The following is a 17,360-nucleotide window of genomic DNA, read 5'->3' as shown; positions in this document are numbered from 1 at the left end:
TTACACATTTTTTTGACGCAAATGAAACGCGCGTTAGTATCGATACAGACGCAAGTTGAACGCTATTGTAACGCGCTTTGAACACGCGTTTGTATCGATACAAACACACTGCGACTCAGCGGGGAACGACGGGTGGAGGAGGGGCGCCGTGTCCCACACCGCGACACGAACGCGATATAAACGCGATACAGACGCGATACCAGCGCGCGCTTACAGCACGTCCTAGTTGCGTTTGAAAAACGTGCGTTTGTATCGATACAAAAACAAGGATCGTGTGTAAAGGTTAAAACGTGTCGGCTTCCTTACGTTTGCTGAGCGTTCAACTTGCGTTTGTATCGATACAAACGAGCGTAAAATCTATCTTTAACTGTAGATACGTTATTGAAAACGGCCGTAAGATAAACTGTATTTAGATAACATCATGACTATATTAATTAGTGAAAAGGGGAGCGAAATGTATTATTAGTAATCTCAGGAATCGCTACCGTCAGACATTTGTGTTATAAAATCTGCCTTCGATTTAGATATTACAATTCAATTTGCGATAAATGTGGAGCACAAGCAACATTTTAATTGTCCCGCAAGTATGAATAGGTTCAACCAAAATAAGTATTAATTTTATGTAGTCATATTAAACATAAACTATGCAAGAGTAACTTTTTATTCGGCGCTACACGACATACTATGGCTGGGGGTGGATCGGTGAGAAATAAGCCACATCGATCCGAGTACCACCTAACAACGTCGCTTAGCCAATACTCGTCCACCAGCGTTGCTGCCTTTACCTGCAGCTGCTGCGCGAGGTCTGCGGCGTGCTGCTGCGCCAGGCTGGTGTCGACCACGCGCGCCTGCAGCTCCGCCTGCAGCGCGCCCAGCTGACCCAGCAGCGTCTGCTCCGCCTGCACACAATCCATACTAGTATTATAAATGCGAAAGTGTGTCTGTCCGTCTGTTACCTCTTCACGCTTAAACCGCTGAACCGATTTGCTGAAATACTTTGAGTCCCGAGTGAGGAAATAGGATAGTTTTTATCCCAGAAAAATGTACAGTTCCCACGCGATAAAACGATTTTGGCGTAACGGAGTTGCGGGCGTCATCTAGTTGCAATGTTTTAAATTTAATTAGCTTAGACAGCAAACAAATATAGGTCTACCAGAATCTGATGGCAAAAAGTGAGAAAATAAATTGACTCTTAGCAATACTGGGGTAATTGGAATAAAACATTTTGATCCTTTTTTATCTTATAGCGGCTGATTCTGTGTGCTATATATGCAAATATAAAAATTTCTCCAATGATCAAGGATATTTTTTGAAAAACTGCTGTCAAAAATTGCCATCAGATTCTGGTAGACCTATAGTTCTGTACGAGGGCTCGGAACCGGTATTTTTGAACCAGGTTAAAAAGCTCTTTAACCTTGTTTTTGGACAAGTGTTCGCTCGGAGCGAAACCGAGATACCAGCGGTATTGCTTCTGAAATTAGCCTGGTTAATTCCTCGCGGAAAGTAACTAGTGCAGTGATATTATCTTCTATCCCTTTCTAGTGCACCATCTAATAGCCAATATGCCTGGCTTATTTGTTTTGAATGTGTGGACAATCATGGGTGAAAGTCGTGGTGTGTGTAAAAAAAAGAGTGGGCGGGGCGAACATAATCGCGAACGGTTCTAACCGGTATATTGAGCAGGAGCAGTTTCATTTTGCTCTTTGAACGAAAACCAGTAATAATTTCGGTCCGTTCAGAGCGGAATCGAAATGAGAACGCTCTTTTGGAAATGTATGGCGTTTTTAACGAACAGGATCGCGAAGATTAACCAGGTTTCCGAGCCCTGGACTTCGACGTCTGACGTTTCTGTCAAGCGCGCGCGCTCCAATGGCGCTGCCGAAACGTTTAACGATGAAACCAGCCTATGTGCTAGTAGCGCCCTCTGCTTAGTCTGCTTCGACCTTTGCATACTATTTCCTATAGTTTGTGCGTTTTATGATGATATGCGTGCCACATTATAATTGACAATAGTAGGGAAGTTACCTAACAAAAATTAATCGATCATTTAAAAATATCGAATCACTTCGTAAAGGAATCGCAATCGAAATTATCGATTTCGTACTGACATTTCAGTGGTGCCGGCGATTTAAGATGGCCGCCCTTTTTTATCGATTTGATTTCGATTCAACAGAGTCAATCTCCAATGACATAAGTTCCGTTTTTCAAATCTTTTCGTAACAATAATTTTATACTCCTATTTCACAGTTAATATTTATAAATTTATATTAATAATTTAGCATTTAGCAACTTAACTATATTTTTTTTCATTTACAATTATAGGAAACATTTGTTTTTGTAGATGAAATATAATTTATTACATTTTGATTTTTTTTGTTTTCTTGTAAAAAAACCTTTGGAAACAACGTTTGCAGTAAGAGTCAAGAGATGACAAGTATATGTATTGGAACAATTATGAGTTATTAAATGTCACAATTCACAACTAACAGGTATCTCGGTGTAACCAAAAATATTTGTGACCTGTACTATCTTCGTTATTGAAAAAAAAATTGAAATATTACCTCAGACAATCTTTGAATATGCATTTCCATTTGGACTCGCTGCGCTTGGGCCTCAGCTTCCTCGCTCAATTTCGCTTGGAGCTGAAAATATAAACAACATTTATTAAAATCTATTCAGAAGTTTCGAAACCGGAGAATTTTCTTCTTTATAACTTTCGGATGGATTCCTAGCCCGAATCGGACAATCCAGGATAAAATCAATTTAAAAGCTAAGCTTTATTTTAATTATTGTAAACGGAATAATCAATTCTCTACCTAATTTGTTTTTTTGCAATTTGGAATAAAAGTATTATAAAAGTAAACATTTACGCAACACTATTATACGCACCACGATCTTTTCCTGTGCGAGTGCGCGGTTGTCCTCCAAGAGGCGTTGCAGGCGCGCCTGCTGAGTGTGCATGGCGGCGCGCCCGCTCGTCGCCGCTTGCTCGCTCGCACGCACAAGCTCCGCTGAGCGTGCGCGCTCAGCGTTCAGACTCGTACTGCAATACCAAAGATTAGTTCATAACATGAGAGAATAACTACCGCTCTCAGAGACGAACATTAATTACGTAACTTGTAATTTAATGAAATGAAATATTGCAAGAATGTAGTGCATAACATAGGTCCTTAAATTATAAAATACTGTTCTAAACATTCTGCCATCAAGGTGGCGTGCAAAAGTCAAAGTAAACATTATTGAAAGTTATTTATAGAATTAAATTAAGAATCTATTACAAAACAAAGTCCATAATTATTAATTTATTTTTAAAATATTCATTAGAAGTCAAAATAAGTAAAATTCACAAAAAATAAGTAAAATAGTAGGTATTGTGTCAAAATGTCAAAATTACACTTATAAATTCAAAAAGTAAAATTTCAATCTTAAAGCTATTTACAACTATAATTCATATATTCTTGGATACTATAAAAACTTTTTTCTGCTAACCACTTTGTAATTTCTCTTTTGAAGACTAGGTTATTAAGGTCTTTAAAATGGTTTGGCAATTTAATATATATTTTGATGGCATTAATGTATACATTTCGTTTAAAAATATCAAGCCTACACTGGGGCATATATAATTTAAATTTATTTCTTGGTGGGACGGTTCTTCCATTTGCATTTGCACTTAGTATGAAGTACCTATTCTGGATGCTGTTTCACAAATACATTAATATCTCTTAAGTACATACAAGGTAATGGTAAGATGTGAAATTTTTCAAATAATGGTTTACAGCTATCCAGTGACCACGCTCCACATATTGCTCTAACCAGGCCTGTCCCACTCGCGCCTTTAGGTATCGAACTGTAAGTACCCCTTTAAAGGGGCAGATCACAAGGGACTCACAAGCGAGCGGTGACGCGCGCGCAAGATTTTTTCGTCGCATATATCTACGTACTGATTTAACCGCTGTGACAGAATCATTATTAATCTGATAAATATGAACAATTGAAAAAGTCAAAGAAATATTTCAATAAAGTAATTTAAGACTTTAAAATAAAAAAAAAAAAAGAGAAAAAAATACACTAACATAGCAAATAAACCAATTTGTTATAAACAAACCACATACTACACATAAATAAACACAAGTTACTATGTTTAAGTTGTAAAAAATTCCTGACCAGCTCCTACACTATAATCGAATATAAAACTATTATAAAATATATGTTGGGTTACTAAAATTTGATTATTACTATAAAAAAGTTTGCTATTAGTAGCTATAGTAATTAAAAGAAGATTATTCTATTTTCTAAAAGGTGACAATCTTGATTTCGTCAGAAAGGGTACCTCTTACGCGATAGAAAGAGAGCGCACATGTAGGCAAATATAATTGTAGGCACCTAGCACTGCGCGGTCGGAATTTGAACTTTATAGTATCGCAGCAAGAGTTGTTATTTTTTTAAACGGGTTTCACGAGTTGGGCTTCTGTTGGTACTACTAATATATATTCGTTGCTCTAACGCACTGTTTTTGTACTCTAAAAGCACTTTCAATTTCAACTGAGTTGCCCTACAATTAATGCAGATTAGCAGTCGAACTCTTCATTTAATCACCATAAAATGTCTCTGAGTGCGGCCGTAAGACGAGTAGCTACATAATTGAAGGGAGCCAAGGGTGCTATTCGTGTAGTCACTCAAGCGTCATGGAGACCTAGTAGGTTTTTTACATTAGGTAAAACTGATAAAAAATAATAAGAGCGTTTTTTTATTTTAGCGGTGGGTTCAGACACTGCAACTATTTTAGAGTTATGAAAAAGAAATTAATATATTCAGAAAATTGCTTATTCAGGTAAATTATTGTAACAAGATTTTAGACAACAACAACTAAATCATTTAGTTTAGTGCAACATAAAATGTCTGCGAAGCTAAGTTAGGAAAATATTAAGCTTTATGATTTATATTTTAAAATGTACAGGCTTACCTAACCTTTCAATCTTCAGTGCTTTATATGAAAGCTTCTTTAGGATATACGTCTAAGCATCCCCTATCTTAATCTGACAGCTCCGATGACATTTCAATATTCGAAAATAACGTTTTTTAACCCACCACGTGAGAAACCCGATTTCTATACCATGATAACATGTCGGAAGCCTGTACAAGCTTAATTTGACGCGCTCGAGCTTTTCACGAAATCTCCTCTTCCCCTCCCTAACTGTACAGTGGCAACGTCTGACTCAAAGGTATTTGGATGATGGTCGGAAAAATGTAAAAGGTAAGTTAAGTAGATAGGATCTCACTTTTCAGCTATCGGGACACCATACAACACCGTCAAGAGATTGACAGACAAACAGACAGACACACTTTCACATTTATAATATTGGTAAGAATTATTACTATTAAAAAGACATACCGAAGCTCCTTGAGTTTGGCGTGCAGCGCCTGCGAGGCCTCCACCTCTTCCGCCAAAGCCTTCTCCTTCTCCGCCAGTTGCTTCTTCAACTTCTGCATCGGATCGTTGGGTCCCTGCGCCAAATGAGAGGCATTTGTTAAATCTCTAAATAGTATAAAACAAAGTCGCTTTCCGCTGTCTGTATGTATGTGTGTATGTATGCTTAGATCTTTAAAACTACTCAACGGATTTTGATGCGGTTTTTTTTAATAGATTGAGTGTTTCAATAGGAAGGTTTATATGTATAACATATGCATAATATGGTAGAGAAACACTGATAATTTTAGAGGTTTCTAATGTTATGTCGTAAATAAATTCATTTTTTTGCGTTTATATTGCAAACGCTGGCTAAACCCTACGAGATAGATCAAAATAATGTACTACAGTATTGTACACCTTAATAAGGTAAACAAAAAAGTCCGCGATGGTATATGTCTATTTCTTAGGGATAACTCACAATAGCCATTTTTGTTCTTTACTTTTTACGAAAAATAATGGCTTATTTACGAAGCGATTTTAACAATTTACAACATTAACCCTTATCCAAATAAACATATTTGGAAGCTAAGACATTAAATGTAGATTATAATTGTCTTTTACACTATACAATTTCGATCAATACTTTAGAAGTTTTCAAACGTATAAACTTACGCGGAATCAAAAAATATGTCGCGCGGCGGCGGCCGAGGGACATAGCGTTTACGGCGGAACCGGCCGGGGGCTCTCATAAGCTTCGGGCTTATGTTATTGTAGTAGATAGTGTATTTCGTCATTGTGTGGTTGTGCAGACGGTAACGCAGAGGAGCAACCACAGCGCTTTCTTTCAGATATTCATTGTTTCTGGTTCTTTGGTTTCTGAATTGTCGATAAAAATATATTTGACTTGGTTAGAAAAACGGACTTTTGTTTTTGCTTTGCGATTGGGTTATTTGTTGCTTTGTGGGTATTACTATACGATCATGCCTGGAAGACGTCGTCGTTCGAACATAGGTCGTAGTACAGTGAATGCCAAAAGAGCACGTTCAGCAAGAGATGAAGAATCGTCAACGGAACGTGAGACTCGCCTCAGCCAGAATAGTGATAGAAATCGGATACAGAGAGAAAGAGAATCGTCTGTAGAGCGTTAGGCTCGCCTCAGTCGGAAAAATGATAGAATTCGGATACAGAGAGAAAGAGAATCGTCTGTAGAGCATGAGGCTCGCCTCAGTCGGAAAAATGATAGAATTCGGATACAGAGAGAAAGAGAATCGTCTGTAGAGCGTGAGGTTCGCCTCAGCCAGAATAGTGATAGAAATCGAATACAGAGAGAAAGAGAATCGTCTGTAGAGCGTGAGGCTCGCCTCAGCCAGAATAGTGATAGAAATCGAATACAGAGAGAAAGAGAATCATCTGTAGAGCGTGAGGCTCGCCTCAGCCAGGATAGGGATAGGCATCGAATACAGAGAGCAAGAAAATCATCCGCACAGACACATAGCAACACCGAACAAAACGAACAACCAAACAGCCACAGACCCGAGAGAGTAACTAATTCATGGGTAAATAAAGAAAATTCTGCCATTTTTTGCGAAACTTTTATCGTTTACGCAGCACAATAGGAAAAATCACCCGATTTTGAAACATTCTTCATTGGTGCTCCGCTTCTATTGGTCTTAGCGTGATAATATATTATAGGCTATATCCTACAAATATTATAAAAAATTTATTTTATTTCTAAAAATAGTTTGACGACCTCTGTGGCTCAGTGGTGAGCGCGTTGGTAGCTCAAGCCGGAGGTTGCGGGTTCAAATCCCGCCGACGGAACAAAAAGTTTTCAAAGTTCCTGGGTCATGGATGTGTATTAAATATTTATTTTTTATTTATTTATTTCTTTTCTCTTATAATATACATAACAGTTATACACTTCCTGCAAAACTGCTTACGCAGTTTGACTGCAAGTTACAGTCTCTTTAATGTTTAAATATCTAAATACTTATTACTTATATTACTTACTTATATTATAATGATATGTGTATGATTATAATAAAAATCTTAAATATATGTATAGTATAAAAGTATTAAATATATTTCCGTTGTCTGGTACCTGTAACACAAGTCCATCAGGTACTTACCACGGGGCCAGACTGACCCGGTGTGAAGCGTCCATAGATAAAAAAAATCTATACCTACCTAATATAATAACATTGAAGAGTATGTTTGTTTTAACGCGTCAATCTCAGGAACTACAGGTCCGATTTAAGAACTTATCTCAGTGTTAGATTGGTCATTTATCGAGTAAGATTATAGGCTATATTATATAATATATTATCACGCTAAGACTAATACGACCGAAGAAACTCAGGAAAATGCGGGAAAAACGGGGAAAATATTTTTTATGGGAAAATGTACGGTTTCTGTAAAATTCCTAATTTACGCGGGCGAAGCCGCGCGGGACATCTAGTAATAAATAAATAAAACTTTATTTCAGACTAATTTGTCCATAGATTTGTTAGAGATAGTTAGTAACAATTAGCTTATACAGGGTGTAACAAAAATAAGTGATAATATTTTAGAGTGTGTACGTGTTCGTTGTAGAGAGTACACTGTGAAAGTAACACCGCTGAAAGACCAACATTTTTTTTCACTTTTGTATGGGAAAACTCGTGACGCTCGGGCCCTTGCCCATACAAAAGTGAAAAAAAATTTTGGTCTTTCAGCGCTGCTACTTTTACAGAGAACTCTCTGCAGGGAACCCGTACACACCCTAAAGTATTATCACTTATTTTTGTTACACACTGTATAAGTATGTTAGTAGTGTTAGTAGAGTCTGTAAACTATAATATTTACGACATCAAGCCTATCCCTATCTCCATCCAGTATTTTTGAATGGGACAGTCTAATTTAGAGGCAATGTTAAAATTTGTTTATGTATAATTGAACAGTACATTTTTCCGTATCATTTCACAATACAAACTATGTCCTTTACCAGGACTCAAAGTGACTCCATGACAAAATCAGTTAAGCGGTTTAGGTGTGAAGAAGCTAGACTCTAGAGGTAAGGTTGCACATTGCTAATGTTAATTGCACCAATTAACCTATAATTGGTTCAATAGAACGATAAACAGAAGCTTTTAAATGGTAGCCATCAAATGTGTACTTACATTAAAATTTTATGGAAGTAAAAAAAAATTAAGGAATGGGAATTTTGGCAAACAATAGACATTAGATCCGTATTCTTAAAACATGTTTTTAACAGTTTATGTTTGTGAGTCACTCTCTTGTGAGACACTGACTGGCCAATGACTTTTATTGTAATCATATAAACTAGCTAGCTAAAATGAATAAACTACAGAGAAAGTATATATTATACGAAAGTACTCAAAGCTGTGTTGTGAATACCTACACATTATTTATTAAAATATTTTAATGCATATTAATATACTTATTACTAATATCATAAAGGCGAAAGTTTGTTTGGATGTATGGATGTTTGTTACTCTTTCACGCAAAAACTACTGAACGGATTTTAATGAAACTTTACAATAATATAGCTTATACATCAGAATAACACATAGGCTACAATTTTAACTTTTTAATTAAAAATTTAGTGTTATGTTCGTTTTCTTATGTTCAACGATTACTCCGCCGTTTGTTAACCGATTTTCAAAATTTTTCTTTTGGTATGTAGGGTATCATCCCAATTTGGTATAATATTCACAAAAGTGGTGATCTGATGAAGGATCCATAAGTAATCGAGGGAACTCCTCAAAATTTATGGGGAAACATGTGGTGACTTCGGTTTCGTGAGATGTATTCTAAGCATATGCTACAAACAAGTAAGATTTTGCACCGAGGTATATCTGGTATACCGTGGTTCGGAAGGTGCTGAGACAACTCCTGATTCTTTATAGATACAAGTTTGGGAGTTTCGGCGTTGTTTTAAGAACGGAAAGCATATGCTACTATGCAAATTACATTCATCATCATCATCATCACTACCATAATATTATACCATGCATCATCCCATGATTATGAGCCTCTTCATAGTCTTTTAGATCGAGGCTCGAGTTTGTCAAGCGATAATTTAAAAAAATCTATACTTAATATTATAAACCTGAAGAGTATGTTTGCTTGAATGCGCTAATCTCAGGAACTACGTCCGATTTAAAAACTTATTTCAGTGTTAGATATAGGCTATATTATATTATTTTATTACCACGCTAAGACTAATACGACCGAAGAAACTCAGGAAAATGTGGGGAAAACGGGGAAGATATTAGAAAGGGTTTATCTCACGAACTACTGGAGCAATTTTTATAGCAATATTTGGCACTTATATAGAGTAGACCACGTGAAAGGAGTATTTATAGCTATTTTTATTCGAAAATGTACGGTTTCTGTGAAATTCCTAATTTGCGCGGGCGAAGCCGCCCGGGACATCTAGTATTAAAATATTTTTATTAAATAATGAATCATTTACTTATATAAATTAATAAAAGTACATTGATAAAATTTGTTATTATATCATTATGTGTTTGTAGATAAAGAATATTCTAAATAGAATAATGCAAACATGAAACATATTAGGTATTCTCAAACTATGTTATATATTACTAGCGGCCCGCCCCGGCTTCGCACGGGTGGACATTGATTTTTAAATATTTCTTTTTCAATCTTTATTTCTTAGTCAATCTTTATGTTAAGCAGAACATAAAAATGGTTTACACTATTTAGCCTGTAACTACTATATTATAATTATTATACACATTTTTATTGTATTTTTTTATATTTTAAGTGTTATGTTTGATTTATAATTATAGAAATTAATTGTAATAGCAATCAAAAATAATAGTCATTCAAAACGTAATGAATTAATGAAGCATTATAATATTATCCCATCAATGAAGCGGCACCCAGCTGTCGCATAACTATTATATTATAAATCTATTGTCTCTGCGATTCCCATGATCGAGGTAATAATAATTAATATTTACGTGGACTCTCCGGGCGAGCACACCCGCGCGGCGCGCCTTGACGACGCCCAATTCGCAACGTGCAGCAGAAATCGTAATATTTTAATTTCGCCATAACATTAAAACCAAACGTCCAATTTTAATCATTCAAAGACCAAATATTATCTACATTAACTGTACTTAGTAATGAAATAATTTATTTTGATAAGAATTAATGCCATGAGTAAAATAAAGGCATTTAAATGTAGTCCAAAAACATTTCAAGATTTTTTAATAAAAAAATGGTTATTGTGTTTCACTCAACATAGATAGGTATAGTGTGTCGCGGACTTTTTTGTAGATATTTAAAAGATCTACAATTACTTAGAACATTTTATGGTTCTATCTTTTATAGTTTAGGCAGCGTACGCGAAAAAAGTAACATTTCTGGTTGATTTTTTACACCTTGCGTCCGAAAATCCCAAATATATTACGGAACCCTATTTTTTTCCAAAATAAAATTTAGCCTATGTTCTGCAGAATTAATGTAGGATTCCAATGGTAAAACAATCTTTTAAATCGGTCCAGTAGTTTCGGAGCCTATTCAAGACAAACAAACAAACAATCAAATCTTTCCTCTTTATAATAGTAGATGTTTGTACTGATAATAAATATGATGATTGCATAATTGGAAAGTGTTGTTACAAATAATATCTATGACCTCAATCATGATAAACTTTTCGTTTGCGATAAAATGGTCCATTTTAACACATTGTTGTTCACACAAGAATATTTAATTTTGTTCAATTCCGTCAGAATAATTATTCCAAATTTCATCATTTTAGTCACAAAATGTTTGTTAAAAATAAAACTATATGCTACAAACAAGTAAGATTTTGCATAACATTTATTACTTACTAGAGATCGCCCAATGGTCGAAATTCGACCTTAAATTTAATTATCTTCTTTTGGCTCCCCGTTTAAAGTATTCACTATTTCAGATTTAATAAAAAAAAAACAACAATCCATTTGTAATTTGTCAACAGACTTCAACCATAAACAAAAGAGTATAATTCGTATGTATAGGCTTGTCATTCGAAAAGATGATAGTGTGCATAATGTAGTGTGTGTAATGTTTTATTTGTTAAAAAAATGTATGATAAAAGCATTATTTTAAAATAATATTAGCTCGATGCACTCCTTCACCATATATAAACTATAACTGTGCACAATTACATTTACCTACGTCTCGCATTTTTCGTCAAAAGGGATCCAAAGTTTTTCCCTCGTATATCCTACTTCCTACTAATATTATAAAGGCGAAAGTTTGTTTGGATGTATGGATGTGTGGATGTATGGATGTTTGTTACTCTTTCACGCAAAAACTACTGAACGGATTTCAATGAAACTTTACAATAACATAGCTAATACATCAGAATAACAATTTTAACCGACTTTCAAAATGGGGGAGGTGTTATGTTCGTTTTCTTATGTTCAACGATTACTCCACCGTTTGTTAACCGATTTTCAATTTTTTTCTTTTGGTATATAGGGTATCATCCCAATTTGGTATTATATTCACAAAAGTGGTGATCTGATGAAGTATCCATAAGTAATCGAGGGAACTCCTCAAAATTTATAGGGAAACATGTGGTGACTTCGGTTTCGTGAGAAGTGAGTGAATACCGTGGTTCGGAAGGTGCTGAGAGAACTCCTGATTCTTTATAGATAAAAGTTTGGGAGTTTTGGCGTTGTTTTAAGAACGGAAAGCATATGCTACTATGCAAATTACATTCATCATCATCATCACTACCATATTATAATATGGTACACCATATTATAATATTAGGTAGGTATAGATTTTTTTTAATTATCGCTTTACAAATTCGAGACTCGATCTAAAAGACTATGAAAAGTACCTATAACAGGGTGGTATACCATGCATCGTCCTATAGTTATGACTTATGAGCCTATAAAGACCCTGTTATAGGTACTTTTCATAGTCTTTTAGATCGAGTCTCGAATTTGTAAAGCGATAATTAAAAAAAATCTATACCTACCTAATATTATAAACCTGAAGAGTATGTTTGCTTGAACGCGTTAATCTCAGGAACTACAGATCCGATATAAAAACTTATTTCAGTGTTAGATAGCTCATTTATCGAGTAAGACTAAAGGCTATATATCATCACGCTAAGACTAATACGACCGAAGAAACTCAGGAAAATGTGGGAAAAACGGGGGAAATATTAGAAATTACGAACTACTGGACCAATTTTTATGGCACAGATATAGAGTAGACCAAGTGAAGGGAGTAGGGACATAAGCTATTTTTTATGGGAAAATGTACGCTTTCTGTAAAATTAGTAATTTACGCGGGCAAAGCCGCGCGGGACGTCTAGTTAATATCATATACAATTCAAACATGTCATTGCAATAGCTTTAAGTTTATGGTTCCTGAATATTACCATGATAGATTTTGTTATATGTAAAATTATAAAACTTATTATAATAATATAAGCATCAGGACTCAGGAGTCAGGAGACGACACTTTGAACTAGCTTCACTCCTTTAGGCTGCGTTTCCACTGAAGCGGAGCGGAGCTTAGCGGTGCCGAATTGACCAATCACCATGCTCGAAATCTTCGATGTCATTCCGCTGGAATAGCACGATTGGTCAATTCGGGCACCGCTAAGCTTCGCTCCGCTCCACTCCGCTTCAGTGGAAACGCATCTTAGTGGTCTACTCGATTCCTCCCCTTACATTAAACTTCAGTCCGCAAAACTTGATCTGTATGTAGTACACTACTTCCTAACTTATCATAATATTCCTAACTTATCATAAAAAGGTAAACCCTTCACAACTTTGCAAGTTTCTTTCGCCGAGTTAAGGTTTAAAAAGGCGCTAATACTCACATACGGTTTTGCTCGATAGTTTTATTCCGAATCGAAGGAAATATATTTGACATATTTAATTCCATCGAGCGGGCTCAAAGCGAGCCTTTGAGCTGTCAGTTTTGCGGTCCACACGGTGGTTATTACTTATTGCTCGATTTGGAGTAAAACTACCGAGCAAACTGTATGTGAGTACTTAGCATAACACATTTCAGTTGGCGTCTAAAAATGACAGTGGACTTTCTAATAAAATTATTATTTTTAACAAAAAATTAAAACCATCTTCCAGGGTAAAAACAATAATAATTTAAAATGCAAAAAATATTAAATAATTTAAAAATTCTTACTCTTTGAAGTGCCTTAGGCATAATTCTCCTAAACCTCAACTATTTCTGTACACAATCTTCATTATTTTGAAAACGGTACCAGCTAACAATACTGAGTTCTATGACAAAACATTTTTTATATTTAAAACTGGTACCGACTTCAAAATAATGAAGATATTGTGTACAGAAATAGTTGAGGTTTAGGAGAATTATGCCTAAAGCACTTCAAAGAGTAAGAATTATTAAATTATTTAAAAAACAACTGTCGGGAGTTGCAGTGTGTGGAGGGCCAATCGCCCTTCAATGGGATATTTTACAGCAATGTTTTGTTCAACATCGATATTGTGATATGACGTTTGCTGTGTATGTGCTAGTAACGCCCTCTGCTTCGACCTTTGCGTAAAATTCCCCATACCCACCTCAGTCCAATCGGAATGCTGCGGCAGGGGATCGTGGTGTCTGTCGAGCAGCGCGTCTATCAGTATCTGGACCTCGGTGCGGGAGAGCGCCGCCGCGCGCACCGCACGCACCAGCTCCGACACGCCCACCGCCGCGCCCTCTCCTGCCGCCGCTGTTCGGTGATCGAAAAAATGCATCTAAAACCGTCTACTATTTCTATATTATTTTGCGTCGTAAGTCAACCGTCATAGGAGGTTAAGTTACAGACTACGGTTGACTAATCCCATGCTAACAGTAGTATAAGTTAGCATGGGATTAGACGTGGTGTACACGGCCTGCTTTGTACTATTGTTTGTGTGGATAACAAAGAATTTGAATTGAAAGTCTACTATTGGAAGTCAAAGACGAGTAAGCAAAAGACGTGGCGAGACCAAGTAACCAAGTTTTTAGGGTTCCGTAGCCATATGGCAAAAAACGGAACCCTTATAGGTTCGTCATTTCTGTCTGTCTGTCCGTCCGTATGTCACATCCACTTTTCTCCGAAACTATAAGAGCTATACTATTGAAACTTGGTATGTAGATGTAGTCTGTGAACCGCTTTAAGATTTAAAAACGGAAAAATTATTAAAAATTTTAGGGGTCCCCATAGATACAACTGAAACAATTATTTTTTTTCATCTAACCTATGCATGTGGGGTATCTATGGATAGGTCTTCAAAAATCATGTTGAGGTTTCTAATATCATTTTTTTCTAACCTGAATAGTTTGCGAGAGAGACTCTTCCAAAGTGGTAAAATGTGCCCCCCCCCTCTCTAACTTCTAAAGTAGGGGCATGATAAGTCTAAAAAAAATATATGATGTACATTACTACAAAAACTACCAACGAAAATTGGTTCGAACGAAATCTAGCCAGTAGTTTTTTTTATACGTCATAAATGGTAAACCTTAATTTAACTTTCATTAACTCAACTGAAATATGAAAATAAATCATAAACCTCTTAATTACTAAAATAAACCTTATTGCTGCTGCGGAACCCTTCATGGGCGAGTCCAACTCGCAGTTGGCCGGTTTTATTTCTATTGTAATATTGAACTATTTTACTGATACTATGTGTTCTGGGCCTATTAAAATAATACATTTTCTGTCTCTAAGAATATTCAACATTTACCATTACCTATGAGCGACGATACATTCTGTTCGTGTTTCTTCTTCTTGTTCTTGGCGGGTTGGGGCGGGGCAGGCTGGGCGGGTATTGCCTGCTTGAGCAGCTTGTCTGTGGTGAGCTCGCTCGGTTGGGGCGGGTTGAGCGGCGGCACCACCTCCTCCACTACTTCAACTGGCGCCTTCTTCTCTGTTTTTTTTGCTATATTGGATGAACATTTTTGAAGGTGCCTTACATGACATAAGCACACTAAGCTTAGAGCGCTTAAAGACGAACGGCACTTGTGTCGTTCGTCTGTAAGAAGTCTAACACGCCGCACAATGACCAACAAGTGATAATAGTAAAGCCAGTCGTTTTATCGAGGCTCTTCGACGCCACGTAAGCAAACAGAACGCCCAAAGAATTTTACCGAGTAATTCCAATTAAGGGACTATCATAAAATTAAAATTTCGAATAGTAAATGCGGCTTAGGAATTGTTTTTTTACCTTTTCTTTGTTCCATTGGTGCCTCAACAGATCTGTCGCGTTGCTCCTCTTTTGGTGTTTCGACAGGCGATGTTTTAGCTGCCTTCTGTTTGCCATGCTTAGACTTTTCTTTCTTCTCCACTACCTCTTCTTTCTTCTCGGGAACCTGTAAAATTAAGCTCATATAGCATAATTCCTCCACCACACCTGTTTAAATATTGCGGGGACCGAAATGCGTCAATGTGTTTGACGAACGTAACGTTGCGTCAATACATATTTACTTAGACATCATAAATGAATTAGCAATGTCTAGGCAAAGCAGCAAGAACATTTTATTACTAAAACTTTAGGCAATTTTCGAAAATTTGCAGTGAAATTATGTAATTCATTATAATTATAATTTATAGGTGTTACAACAACAAAAAGTCTACTTGAGAACTTGTGCTTCAAAATCGTCAATTTAAAAATATAATTTTTACTATTACTTATTTTTCTTAGGATTTTATGAATTAGATTTACAGCTCAAACTAAATCGGATATTTTGTGTCTATGTCATGCAAAATAAAAAGATACTTAAATTTTACGTTACATTTTTATATCATAGACACTTATTAAATTAATAAACCAAAATGTAAATATATCTAAAATCACTACTCATAACTAATACAATATGTTTGTATGTAATGCACTATAATATTATGTTAAAAAAATATAACTATGGGACAATAGACGAACGTTACAACAAAACATACTACTACATGTTTAACAAAAAGTTAAGAGGTTCTTACACCCAGGAAAAAAATTTAAAGAAATGAAGCTTGTTGGTGTGTCTCCCGTTAATGGGTTAGGCTGGGATATGTACATGGGTTTGACACAGAATACTGACGGGACACGCAACTCACTTTTTCGGCAACAAGTGATGATTGCATCAACTCGAACTCATCTTTGGGTTGCATTTCTTCAAAGTGGTTGGAGACATTGATGGTAGACGCTGAAGTCGGATCGCTTACGCAACTCGGATCCTCTTTATTTATTAATATTGGCTTTACTTTAGGATCCTTGCCGCGTTTGCGGATCTGTACAGGAAGTATGACATGGCATTTTTGAATTAGGTTTTCACAGCTTCTATTTTATTTTATGTAACTTGAGGCTTCTAATATGATTTGTAGCCCTATTTGTTATACATAGGAACTTATGCATTTGTCTATGAAGTTATGACTCCTTGAAATTTAAATGGCAAAATGTATAAGATAGTTAATGATGTATGCTTTACCTTAACCAGCTGGGGTGGTTCATCAGCTGCTACTTCTACCACAACAGGGGGGGAAAATTCAACGTGAGGTTTAGCCGGGACGGAGTCATCATCAGCACCACTCTCTGCCAGTGCTTCACTCTCAACTTCACTCCCTGTCACTGCTGCAATTTCCTTATTCCTCTCTTTCTTTGCTAGCTGTGATAACAGCAAATAAACATAGAATTATACATAATACAGCTCAGAATGGCAAATCCATACTTCCATACTAATATTATAAATTCAAAAATGTATCTGTCTGTCTGTTATCTCTTCACGCCCAAACCACTAAAGCGATTTTGCTGAAATTTGGCATGGAGATACTTTGAGTCCCAAGAAAGGACATAGAATACTTTTTACCTCGAAAAATTTACGGTTCCTGCGCGATAAACGGTTTTAGGCGCAACGGAGTTGCGGGCGTCATCTAGTTAATAATAATTTAAAAAAATATGCATTGTACATT

General features: G+C 36.0%; 1 protein-coding gene across 4 annotated transcripts in view; it reads right to left on the bottom strand.

Annotated features, from left to right (window-relative positions):
- Positions 1–17,360, bottom strand: part of LOC121726661 (ribosome-binding protein 1) — a 30,002-nt gene that overhangs the window by 9,970 nt on the left and 2,672 nt on the right. For 3 of the 4 annotated variants that reach the window (XM_042114113.1, XM_042114112.1, XM_042114114.1), the window contains exons 3-11: positions 16,880–17,056; positions 16,509–16,682; positions 15,628–15,772; positions 15,154–15,342; positions 13,999–14,150; positions 5,393–5,505; positions 2,890–3,043; positions 2,562–2,642; positions 786–899 (exon numbers count right to left, since the gene is read on the bottom strand). In XM_042114113.1, coding sequence (XP_041970047.1) covers positions 786–899; positions 2,562–2,642; positions 2,890–3,043; positions 5,393–5,505; positions 13,999–14,150; positions 15,154–15,342; positions 15,628–15,772; positions 16,509–16,682; positions 16,880–17,056 — 1,299 coding nt within the window. The remainder of the gene's footprint in view (positions 1–785; positions 900–2,561; positions 2,643–2,889; positions 3,044–5,392; positions 5,506–13,998; positions 14,151–15,153; positions 15,343–15,627; positions 15,773–16,508; positions 16,683–16,879; positions 17,057–17,360) is intronic. The other variant, XM_042114115.1, reaches the window with a different exon arrangement.

This window comes from Aricia agestis, chromosome 4 (genome assembly GCF_905147365.1).
Source record: "Aricia agestis chromosome 4, ilAriAges1.1, whole genome shotgun sequence".
Lineage (NCBI taxonomy): Eukaryota > Metazoa > Arthropoda > Insecta > Lepidoptera > Lycaenidae > Aricia > Aricia agestis.
This window is presented reverse-complemented; position numbering and strand designations above follow the sequence as displayed.